Genomic DNA, 12,041 nt, shown 5'->3' with positions numbered 1-12,041 from the left:
TGGGACTGACTTTCTTTAAATTTTATTAGTCAACTAGCTGTGTATATTTTAAAATATTTTTATTCTGAAAATGGATTTTCCACAATAATGCAATTAGATTCAAGATGAGCTCCTTTGTCTGGTTTTTCTACAAAGGACAATTGAAACACTTAAGGCAAGAGTCACTTAATCATCTCTATTTTAGATTGGAAATCAAGTAACAGACTTCAGGTACTGGTTAAGGTTAACAGAATGTGGGAAATTTTTTCTCTCTTTTTCTTGTCTTTCTTGAGAGAATTATAGGTCAAAGCTTTACATTACTATGTATATTTTAGAGTGAGATACCTTTGTTGCTGATTTTCTTTATAAGCCCATTTTAAAATTTAAAGGCACACAATAAAAGCTTTATGCATTTATTAAAATATACACATTTTGGTAAATTTAGAATTTTCCCTTAGTATCTTGATAAATCAATATATTGTCAACATCACAGTCATTTGAAAATAAAACACACTTCATAACACATCTGCATATTTTTTCTTTCTTCGTGACACACAACACCCCATTGTACAGTGCACCAATGGGGATTAAAAACCACGAAACGAATAAACTTTAACAAATACAGCGATTCCATAGCAAAAAAATAAAATAGCAGAGAACGACACCAGAAATTACCATCTGCAAGATGCAAGTTGTACTTCTCAAGGACCAGAAACGAAACAAGTTAGTAAAATTTACAAGCCGTATGTATAACTTTGGATGTGACTTCCACGGTAATGTTTCTTTTCCACAGTGAGAAAAGCTGGGATGCTGAGTCCCGGTGTCAGAGGGTGTGACTACATGGAATGAAGGAAATAGCTGCTCTCTTAGAACCCTGCGGCCCCTTCTCTCAGCCTAGACAGTTGAGGTATTTATGCACTATCAGAACATTAACAGAGTCTTTGCTTTGGAAAGCGTGGGTTCATGATTTCCGGAGTAAATTCTCGACTTTGGGACTGTGCCCTAAGACAAGTACATGAGACCAGTGTGGAGATGTGCCTGGAAGAGTCTCTTCATCCCGATATCAGAACAAACACAATCGTTCAAAGGCTGCACTTTCAGGGAAATTCACATGACCCAATGCCACCAATGTCTAAGTCAGGAGAGCTTACTAGAGAAAAATGAAGAAAGCACAGAGGGACAGAACATAAAAACCTGGGCTCTCCCTGTTTCCTAGTTCTAATATAAGCTGCCTCCTTTCTGAATGTGAACAGATGTGCACTAAATGTTTTGAAAGAGGAAGAGATCAGAGCTACCTGCTGGCCGAAGACCTGAAGCCCAAGGCCGGCTTTGTGTAAGTCCTGTGTGGGGTTTGTAATTCCACGCATGTGGTGTGCTGCTTCGTGATGTCTAACACTATGTTAGCAGATGCTGCAGAATACACGTTCACTTCTGATGGGCTCACAACTCCCGCCAGTCTATCTTGGGTTGTAAGTCTTAAAAAGATGGACGTTCTGTTTTCTGAGAGGAAATCGCTATGGCCAAAGGCAGCTGCCCAGTGGGTTCAGAAGGATGCATTGTTACTAAAGTGGAGCAAAGAGGAAAGCATCAGAGGGCTTTTTGCTATTCACACCATTCCAACTGCGAAACACAATACAGAATGCCCCAGGGACGCGCTCGGGTGGGAGCCTGGGGCGTGGGGTGCTGTTCCTTTCGTTGAAGTATTGTCTCTTTCAGGGCCAGCCACGGGCGGGTCACCTGCTGGTGCCTCTCTATCCTAGGATCTCCAAAAGGCCTCTGTAGACAAATGGTCAGTTTGCATGAACACGTTTCTTCACAAGTCTTGTTCCAAAGAGCAGCAAAGAGGGGTGAGGTCACGAGTGGTGACATTTGGAGTGCATTTCTTTTGTTCTCCGTCTCCCCCAGGAGGAAATGAAGGCCACCTCTGGACTAACCTGAAGCTTAAATCCAAGCGAGAGTGGACCATTCATCGCCACTGGGGTTCCATGATTAGAGCCTGGCTCTGGCTTTGGACACGGTTCCTGATTTCTGACTTCACACTTTCTCATCTGAGGCTCAAAAGTGGACACACCTGTGGCTGACTCGCTGTGGCTTTCCCACTGACTTCCCGGCCCCTGATTAAAATCTAGCGGGAAGGAGGAAAACCATCTCCTTAATCTTCTCGGGGAATTCTCAGACGTGTGCAGCTTCTGTTTATAAGACAGAGACGAGGTAGTCCCTGGTACAGCGGACTTCCTCCACGCAGGACTTAAAGGCTGTCAAGTTTATCAGCTCTTTTCAGCAGAATAAAGATATTTCTTTAAAGGAGTTTGTGTTTGTTTCCCGATAATTACTGGGCTTATATCCTGATCGACCCATAGATTCTGGAGGAGAGTTGTTAAACTTGCCCAACACTTCCTCACTCACTGTTTATTTAGATAGCTCATTATCACCACTGTGTAGATAGTTACCAAGAATTAGTTTGTTACTAAGAATTTCAAAGGGATTATTCACTGAATCCTACCAATTAGCTCTCTCCGCTAGTTCAAAGTGGACTTGCCTTCCAGCAGAGTCAAACCTGGAGCTGAGGTTTTACTGTTTAAATTAGGTACACAGAAAAGTGGTTAGGTTTGTTTGCTGAAATTTATTGTTGGAAATTTTAAAGAGGCTGTGAATAACTCTACATGTCTGTTCACACGGTAGATGAACCTATTTCTCCTAGGTTGGTTATGGAATTAAGATTCAGGATTCAAAAGAAGACAACGTTGCTTAAAATGTGGATTTTTCCCCTCTAGTTTGTTAAATCAGCTGGGAGTGCGTGCGATTTGCTAGGCTCTTGAATGCACATACAAAGCCACTGCCTCCACTTTCTTAAAGTCCGACTTGCCCTCATTCATACTGCAACCGCTTCCCAGCCATGCCCCACCCAGGGAGGGCCAGCCAGCTCGGTCTGACATTTAAGACTGTGCGTGAGCCCCAAGCTGCCTTTCCTGTATTTCTCATCATTCCATGTACAAATCACACCTAAATCGTAAGGTCTGGTCCGATTGGCTGCTTGTGTTCCCTTGAGGGAGGGACGATGCAAATCACCAGTCAGGAGATGGCTGTCAGCCCCAGTGTACCCATTACTCATGCTGACCCTCTGCTTTGCGGCTCTTTCTCCCATTCCTCCCTAGAGAACCCCAGCCCGTTCCACAAGCCACAGCACAAGTGCTGCATTCTTCATGATCTCTCCAGTGGAAGGAGGTCTCGTCCATAACTGAACTCCCACAACGCACTGCGACTCCCTCATCTCACCTGTCACTCTTACTGTTGATCTTTATGTACACATCCTGTTCCCCCTATTTCTTACCAGCTGGATTTCTCTCTTGCTTATTATTGTATCAATATAGGCCACTGCACATAATATGGAAGCCACACATATTTCATTGTCTTCCCACTTATTCTCCATCCAATCATCAGATATTTATTGAATAACCACTCAAGAGCGATATGTCATGCACATGTCACTCGTAAAATCTAGGCTTGAATCTCATCTGGGGAGTTCAGTGACCTATGTATTTCAGTTCTCTGCTCTCATGGGGAAAGACTTGTTTTTCCCAGGCGAGAGCACTTCCTGTTTTTATCACCAATTCTGTTATTTTTCAAGGTGTCCCCTCACTGGTAAATTCAGTAATGTATATCAGAGTTCTGCATTTGAGCACTAAACATATTTCTAGCTTTGTCTTATTCTTTGTATTTTCACTTGCCTTGAGTCTTCACTTACTTTTTGCTTTGTATCATCTATATTTTAATAGCCACCTCTAATTCTTTTGAAGTAAAGCAGAATCCGCCAAGTAAATAGGATAAAATGGAAAAAGTCAAGTAACTGGCTCCAAACCACAAATCCACACAAGGAAACCTCACTCAAAGAGCTCTTGCTTTGGAGAAGAATTCTATAAAATGTAGATCTTCCTTGGACTCCATTCAGGGGGGCTGAGTTACCATGATAATAATCTATAAAGTGATCTTCCTTTTAAAGTAGCCCCACAAACATGGTATTAAGTAACTGGTCAGGGGGCTAGTGCTGTGGCACAGTGGGTTAAAGCCCTGGCCTGCAGCGCCAGCATTCCATACGGATGCTGGTTTAAGTCCCGGCTAATCCATTTCTGATCCAGCTCTCGGCTGTGGCCTAGGAAAGCAGTAAAAGGTGGCCCAAGTCCTTGGGCTTCTGCATCCACGTGGAGACCCGGAAGAAGCTCCTGGCTCCTGGCTTCAGATCGTCTTAGCTCTGGCCATTGTGGTCATCTGGGGAGTGACCAGCGGATGGAAGACCTCTCTGTCTCTCTGGCCCTTTCTGTATCTCTGTCTACCTCTTTCCGTATCTCTTTCTTTCAAATAAATAAAATAAAAATATTTTAAAAAAAGAAACTGGTCAGGAAAACACTAATATAGTCATTCTAGTGATTTATATATGAAAACTGCAGTGCAAAATTTGGGCCCATTTCACGGAAGCTGGGAAACCTGAGAAAAACATGTTTATGTTCCCTAAAAAAACTTTTCCTCTCATATTAATTGCTTTTTGAATCAGGGTTACTAGAGAGATGGTCTATCACCTTTAGACAAATTGAATAGAACTTCAAATGACCCAAAGGTACTGCTTAGGACACAGGGCTCCAGAAATGAGAGTGGTTTGCTGGGTGTGCACTAAGTCAATACCGCTGGTGTTGACCAAAGCACGTGTTCTCTCTCTCGGATGACAAAAATCACACACATCTGTCCCAAGACTCTTGTTACTTTAACTCCAAACTCACGAGTGAAAGGGGCGCTTTCACTCCTGGTCAGATTTTGCATTTGTATTTCCCTTGAGTTTATCTAACAAAAGCAATTCCACCCCATCTCCTCAGCTCAGAATGTATTTACAGTAGGCAGACTTGTGGAACCCTAAAAGCAGTTCAATACTTTTTCTTTTCAAAAGATGACTGACAATTAGCTTATGCGAACACCCAAAGACGTATTTCACAGGCCAGGCACTGTATCTTTAGCTTAGATAACACGCAGCATTGTCAAGCCACTACATTAACATGACAAAATGACCTCAGAAAACCACAGTTTTAAAGAAATATAGAGGACTAAAAAAAGATGTAGGAAAGGGGCAGTTATGTGAATTCAATGGTATGCACTGGTTGTGGATGTGATATGCAATTTATTTAAAAGCACATTAAGAAAAAGGCTAGCTGTAGGGAATCTCTGTATGTGTGCTGAAGCCCAGGGCATCGGTCATGCGGACGTGTCCGCTTTGGTTGCTCTGTCTGCATTTGTTGGTCTCCAGTGCTGCACCCCCGGACCGTGAGCCCCAAGAGCAGAGCCTACACCTCTTCCTTTCCCAACACCTAGCCCTTGGTATTCTCGCAGTCAGTGTTGGCTGAATGGAAGAACATGGGACCTTGCCTCCTCTGCAGAATCCAAAGCCTGCCAAGATGGTGTGAGCCTAACCTTTAAGAAAGAATAGATGTAAATGTTGGTGTGTTCTGGAAAACTTCTGGCATAAATGGAAATAAACAGAGACGAGGGAGGGCAAGGAATGCGCTATTTTGTTGCCCTTTCAGGAAATTCCCACAGAGAGTTCAGCTTAGCCCAGCTGTACCTTCACATACATGCAGCCATGTTCCAGCGCAGCCACGGGAACCCCTTCCCTGCCTGGGGAAGGTAACCCCTGTGCTTTTCTTTGTCGCAAATTCTCGCATCCGTGCTGTTTCTAAGAAAATCCTTTTAAGATCCCACTTATAGCCCAAATCTAGACCTTGCTAGACGGGTATTTCTTCCAGCTTCAGTGGAACTGCTTTGGGAAAACACAGGGAAAAAAAAAAAAAAAAAACAAAAAACCTCTAGAAGTGAGCGACCCCAGAGGAGGAAGGTGCCGAAGTGAAATGGGAGCTCACGGAATACCATGACCTAGCAGCTGCGCTTGAGCGTGTTTTTGTTTTCAGAGTAGCACCCATCAATCAGGTGGTTGCAAATCTCCAAAAACTACCCCCTTTATAATTTTGGAAATTTGAACTAGAATTTGCAATGTAATCTCTGTGGCTGGGTCACCCTTCCTGGTAAAGATTTTTATCTGCATAGAGAACAAAACAGCCCACTGCTTCCAGGCATATCAGCGCCGTGAAATCATGCTCCCGCCGCTGACCTCTTTCATCAAATCAGTGGACTCTGGCATAAGAGAAGGCGTGGTAGGGAGTTCATTCTCGCCCATGCCCTTCTGTGCTACACTGCCAGAGAGGGCTAGTTAGCTGTTTTCTGGGCACTGCAGTCAGCTTTGATGCCGCTCCTTACCGTGCGGTACTGGGCCAGCATGAGCGATAGGCGAGACCTTATGGGCAAGTGGCCTGAGAGGTCCCAGCCCTCTGCTGGAGTTTGAAATTATAGTTTGGAAGCTGTGAGAGCTCTGGTGAATAAAAAGAAGCGTGTGTCTTCTGCACGACATTTTCGGGGCTGAGTTATCAGGACACTGAGGAATTGCCAACGCCCACCTGCCCACCCTGACCTGGGGGAGCAGCGCTCAGCCTGACATGCGCAGAGGGGAGCCTTGGCCGGTGGTCTCGGCTGGCTGACTTCCCACCTGAGCCACACCCACCTGTTTGGCACTGCTGCCTCAGTGGGGCCCAAGAAGTGTACTCCTTGCTTAGGATCTCAACAAGAACCACAAAGATCCAACCAGCAAAGCGTTTGCCAGTGTCAGCTCTGATGGTTGCACCTAAAGTGGGATTTTCATGTTGCCTCTGGTTTAGTTTTTTTTTTTTTTTTTTTTTAAACCAGGGGACCAGCTAGGGGACCCGGGTGAAATTCTGCAACAGAACAATCCAGAAGAGCTAATGCAGCAAACAACAGGCTATGACTGGGGACTGACTTTGGGGAAGGCTGGGTTTGTGAAATGAGAGCCAAAAATGTTTTCACCTTGGAGCCCACAGGTTAAGTTACTGCAAACCAACCTCCACTGTTTCTGCCCTCTTGCGGGTTCACACTCACTCTGGAGAGTAATCTAACTCATCATTTGCAATCAGGGCCTCTGAGTTCTGTTTGTGTTTGCTTTTGCTCTTCGCTTTGCTACTCGTCCGGCTGTTGGCCTTTGCATCTGACATCTGTTGGTAATAGAAGCCTTTGTCCTCGGCCGGCCCGCCCCAGTCCTCCTGGCTCTCGCCCTCCGTGGCGTAGGAGAAACCCTCCTCCACGGAGAAGGGGTCATCCACGTCGTAGCGCTGGTACGTGCTTTGGTGCAGGGCCTCTTCCCGGGCGCTGATTTCCAGGGTGCTGTTCCAAATGCCGTAGCCGAAATAAATGAGCATACCTGCGGCGGGGTGGAGGAGGGGAGAGTGGAGGAGGGAGGAGGAGGAAGGGCACAGGTGAATAAGCAGCCACTTTGGGGTCCACGGGACCAGTGGGGAGATTACCCTCCCTGGGGAAACCGAAGCCAGAGGAGCTGTTCTTGGAAAAGACAATAACGAGACGCCACTTAAAAGCTGGGAGACCTTACCTGAAGTAACCCGTATTTACAGCTGACAGCACTGCAGCACGCCCGTGCGTGGCAACGTTTGTCTGGAAGTGAGACCCAGCTGCCTCTTTAGCACGGGCTCTGTAGGTCACCTCTATGCCCATGTCCCCTGCTGACACTCAGTGCATTACATGCAGGGCTGCCAGCCAGGAATGTGCATTTCTCACTCTGAGTTAAATATATACGGGTCAGTGACAATATATTCCCCAACTTCCCATAACATTGTATTTGCCCCTGCCTCCAACGAGAGACTCCATCTCGTTTCACCATGTAGCAACAGGTGTTATATTACCCTATGATTTGCACTGCCGTTCTTCACTCACCAAAGGCATGCTATGTGATTGCCACTCGGAGCTGCCTGCAGTCTTCCGTGGCTCTCAGTGCACGGGTGTCCAGTGTGGGTGCTGCTGCGGCCCTTAGAGCACCTGCACAGGGTGGTGGGAGCCTGCACAAAGCTGGCTCTGAATGTTTGTTGAATGAGTGAATGAGAACTCCTGATGAGCATGGAAAGTACACTGCAATCTCTGTGTTGATGTCCTTCTTACCAAGGGAAAGAAATTTGCCTCCCCAATCAACAGGAATATGTAGCATTAATATGGGCTAGTGTTTCATTTCTATGACTTGTCTTCTAAATTGAGAGAGAGAGAGAGAGAGAGAGAGAGATACCATCTATTGGCTTCTCTCTTAAAATGCCTGCAGGGGCTGAAGCACTGAAGCATGGAGCCAAGGACTCCATCCGGGTCCCCAGCGTGGGCGGTACAGACTCAGCCGTTCAAGCTGTCACCTGCTGCCTCCCAGGGGGTACACCAGTAGGAATCTAGAACTGAGAGCCGAGCCAGAAACAACAGGTGCCCACAGAATCTGGGTGTCCCAATTGGTGGCTTCGCCACTAGGCCAAGCATCTGCCCCCTTGGGATATTTTGAGTAATACATGCAAATAGTTTGAGAGCTCCAATTTTCTACCTTGAAAAGTCCACAAAAGTTCGGGACCTGGAAAGCTGACTGTGGCCTTGAAGGCCGGGGGCATGATGAGTAGGAGTATGGGCTGTGGTCCAAATCCTGCCTCCATTACCAGCAGGTGTAACCCCCGTCCTGTTAGTCTCCCTGTACCGCAGTTTTCTCTGCCGTAAAACCAGGAGAGTGAGAGCAATGCTGCCACATGGGGTTTCTTGAAGAGGAAATAGGTGGCAGCTCTGAACTTGGCTGCACTTGGGAGTCACCTGACATAAGAGAGCGTTCATCTGCTGGTTTGCTCCCCAGCTATTTACAATGGCCTGGGCTGGAAGCTGGCAGCTGGCAGCTGGGAACTCAATCTGGGGGTCCTACATGGGAGGCGGGGACCCAAGTGCTTGAACTGCCTCCCAGACAGACTGGAAAGAGGAGACAAGCTGTGAATTGAACTCACATACTCTGATGTGGGATGCACCACTGGGCTGAACACCCACCCCAACATGGGGAGTCTTTGGACCACTCTGTACCCAGGCTCCACCCCTGGAGATTCTGATTTAATTAGTCTGTGGTGGGACTCAAGCCTAGAGGCTTCTAAAGCTTCACAAATGATTGCAATGGTTAGCCAAGGCTGAGAAACCCTGAGATAAGGAACTGTGTCTGATACACCACTCTACCGCTTACTCAGGCCAGGCCATGGCCAGGCCACGGGGCTCCACTCGGTTATGCGACCTCCTTCCGGGCCCCCACCTCCATCCTCTGAGTGGCACCAGCTCTTGTATTTGCTGATCCTGGGGACATTGGTGGAGCCATTTGCTTAAAGCAGCAGGGCAAGCCTGCTCCGCTGCTGTGGTACATGAGAGACCTTGCTTCCTTTCGAATGTGAAGTGTGTCTGTTTAAGCTTAGACCCCCCTCACCCCCATCCCTACCCCCACCCCTTGACTCAGATGGCTTTCTCCCTACCCTCTTCGAAGGCCCTCAGTGAAATCAACTTCCCAGGGGCCAAAGTAAGCAGAGTCCTACTTGGTAATGAATCCTAGAGGTAATCACTCACAGATGTAGCCATTACTGCTCCAATAGCGACCTCATCTTTCCCAGCGTAAGTCTTTAATCTTTCTTGTCTGGAGGCAGGGGGTGGCCATGGGGGTAGAGTTATTATCCTCGTGTAGAACAAGGCACTGCATGAGGGCCTCCTCTAAAAGGGCCCGAGTGCTGGTTCTTACAGAGTGCCTGTTGGGGACTGGAGAATCAATTTCAGGTGACAAAGCAGGACCATCAGGCCACACTCCCCTTTGCCCAGTTTTACTTTTTTGAGATTCTTTCTCCTAAACATCCAAGCAGGTGCCAGTCATGCCACTTACTCCTTTCTGATCCCTGGCTGAGCCTATTCATAGGAGAGTCATTTTCCTACCAAACTGAACTCCTTTTCTTTCTTTTCCCCTGATCCCTAACTTCTCTCCCCTCCCACTAATCAGGCCATTGCTTGACCACAGGCTTGACTTCTTTTATTTTTAAAATTTATTTTTAATGTATTTATTCATTTGAAAGAGTGAGAGCTGAGAGAGAGAGAGACAGACAGACAGACAGAAAGAGCGGTATCTTTCACCTGCTTATTCACTCACCAAATGGCCACAACAGCCAGGTCTAGGCTAGGTTGAAACCAGGATCCAGGAACTCCATAGGGACCCAAGCACTTGAGGCCATGTTCTACTGCCTTCCCAGGCACAGTAGCGGAAACCAAGTCAGAAGCGGAGCAGCCAGGGGTTGGTGCTATGGCACAGTGGGCTAAGCCTGTGGCATCACATCCCATATGAGCGCTGGTTCTAGTCCTGGCTGCTCCTTTTCTGAACCAGCTCCCTGCTATGGCCTGGGAAAGCAGTAGAAGATGGCTTAAGTGCTTGGGCCTCTGCACCCACATGGGAGACCCGAAAGAAGCTCCTGGCTCCTGGCTTCGAAAGGGCCCACCGCTGGCCATTGCGGCCATTTGGAGTCTGTAACTCTCTCTCTCTCAAATAAATAACATCTGAGAAAAACAAAACAAAACAAAACAAAACAAAGAAGACGCAGAGCAGCTGTGACTCAGAACACACTCCAATATGGGATGCTGGTGGTAAGAGCAGTGGCTTAACCCACTGTGCCACAATGCACAGATTCTAAAAGAACTTCCCCTGCTCTCGCCAGGCATCTGGGTGTCAGGAAGATCAGCCTAAGGGAATTTTCTAAAACGCTGGTTTGAATCTAGAATCATAGATAGTTCACCTCAATGGATCAGATATCTATGTATTCTAACAGCTTCAGTTTACAGAAGAAGAAATCGCGGCTGGGAAAGAATAAGTGACTTGTGTGGGTCTGAGAAGGGCGGGAGCAGCCTTGTCACTGGGTAGAGAAGTCTGGCATAGCCAGTCCTTAGTCCGCGCCCAGCCTACGGGGTTTATCAACAATGCTTACTGCGGTCAATATTCAGTCAGTGGTTGGGTCCACATTTGCTTTTTGGGAGTGGCAAGGCCAGGAAGGAACGTGTGTGTGTGTGTGTGTGTGTGTGTGCTTACGCATGCGTCCATGTGCAAATGTGTGTGTGTGCGTATTGACTATGTTTATTTTGGAAAAGCACCCTTGGAAACCCGCCATGTAAATATTTAAAGGTCTTTTGAGGTTTGCCGGCCCCCTACAGTTGAAGGCGTGTCGCTCTGTCAAAAGTCCATCTGGAGCGCCCAGTGGCAGAGCGACTGTGCCGGGAGCGCCGGGAGCGCCGGGAGCGCGCGCGCGCGGGCTGCGGCGTCGTCTGCGCCCTGGCTTTCTGTTTGCCTTCGTCCTCCTCGCTGGCCCTTGAGTCAGTTCTAGACCCGCCGTGTGAGGCGGGGAGAGGGAGGGGAGACAAGGAAACCCGGAGGGGGACAAAGAAACAGAGGGGAACAAATGGAGGGCGGGAGGGAAGGAGGGAGCGCGAAGAGGAGCGAGGCGCGCCGCCATCTGCCCGCATAACGAGGGCTTTGTGTCCGAGGAGTAAACAGCCGCGGAGAAGCAGCGCGTTTTGTTTCTGCTCCCTTTTGCAGTTGGCGGAGGGAGCCCAGCAGGAGGCAGTTGCTGAGAAATCGGTAGGGATTCTGGGAATCCGGAACCATCTAGGCCAGACTTCCCCCGACACCCCTGCGAGGGAGCTCCTAGCAAAAAGCGTCTTTTTTTTTATGCACTTTCCTTCCAAGGAGCTCAGAGTGCTGTCCCGACACTGTCTCCTGGGACTCCTTCTAGCCTGTTCGCCAAGGTCTGTGCGAACCTCAAAACGTTCGTGGAAGAACAGAATCAAAAAAGTTCCTTTTGATGCAAAAATGATATAAACTCCTTAGAGGTTTCTTTTTTTTTCATTCTATGCATTTTCTATGAATTATTTTGAAGATTCCTTGTACATATAGATTTCAAAATGTTTTGTTTCAAAATACACTTTTTTTTTTATTTGACAGAGTTATAGACAGTGAGAGAGAGACACACAGAAAGGTCTTCCTTCCGTTGGTTCACCCCTCAAGTGGCCGCTACGGCCAGTGCGCTGCGCTCATCCGAAGCCAGGAGCCAGGTGCTTCCTCCTGGTCTCCCGTGTGGGTGCAGGGC

General features: G+C 47.5%; 1 protein-coding gene across 1 annotated transcript in view; it reads right to left on the bottom strand.

The window, feature by feature from the left end:
* Nucleotides 1-378: 378 nt before the first annotated feature.
* SLC7A14 (solute carrier family 7 member 14) overlaps nucleotides 379-12,041 on the bottom strand; it is a 107,762-nt gene continuing 96,099 nt past the window's right edge. Inside the window, exon 8 of the mRNA XM_002716421.5 lies at nucleotides 379-7,285. Within this exon, the coding sequence (XP_002716467.1) occupies nucleotides 6,963-7,285 (323 nt within the window). The 3' untranslated portion in view covers nucleotides 379-6,962. The remainder of the gene's footprint in view (nucleotides 7,286-12,041) is intronic.

Source organism: Oryctolagus cuniculus, chromosome 4, assembly GCF_964237555.1.
Source record: "Oryctolagus cuniculus chromosome 4, mOryCun1.1, whole genome shotgun sequence".
Taxonomy (NCBI): domain Eukaryota; kingdom Metazoa; phylum Chordata; class Mammalia; order Lagomorpha; family Leporidae; genus Oryctolagus; species Oryctolagus cuniculus.
Note: the sequence above shows the minus strand (reverse complement) of the source record. Positions and strands in the feature narration are given on the sequence as shown.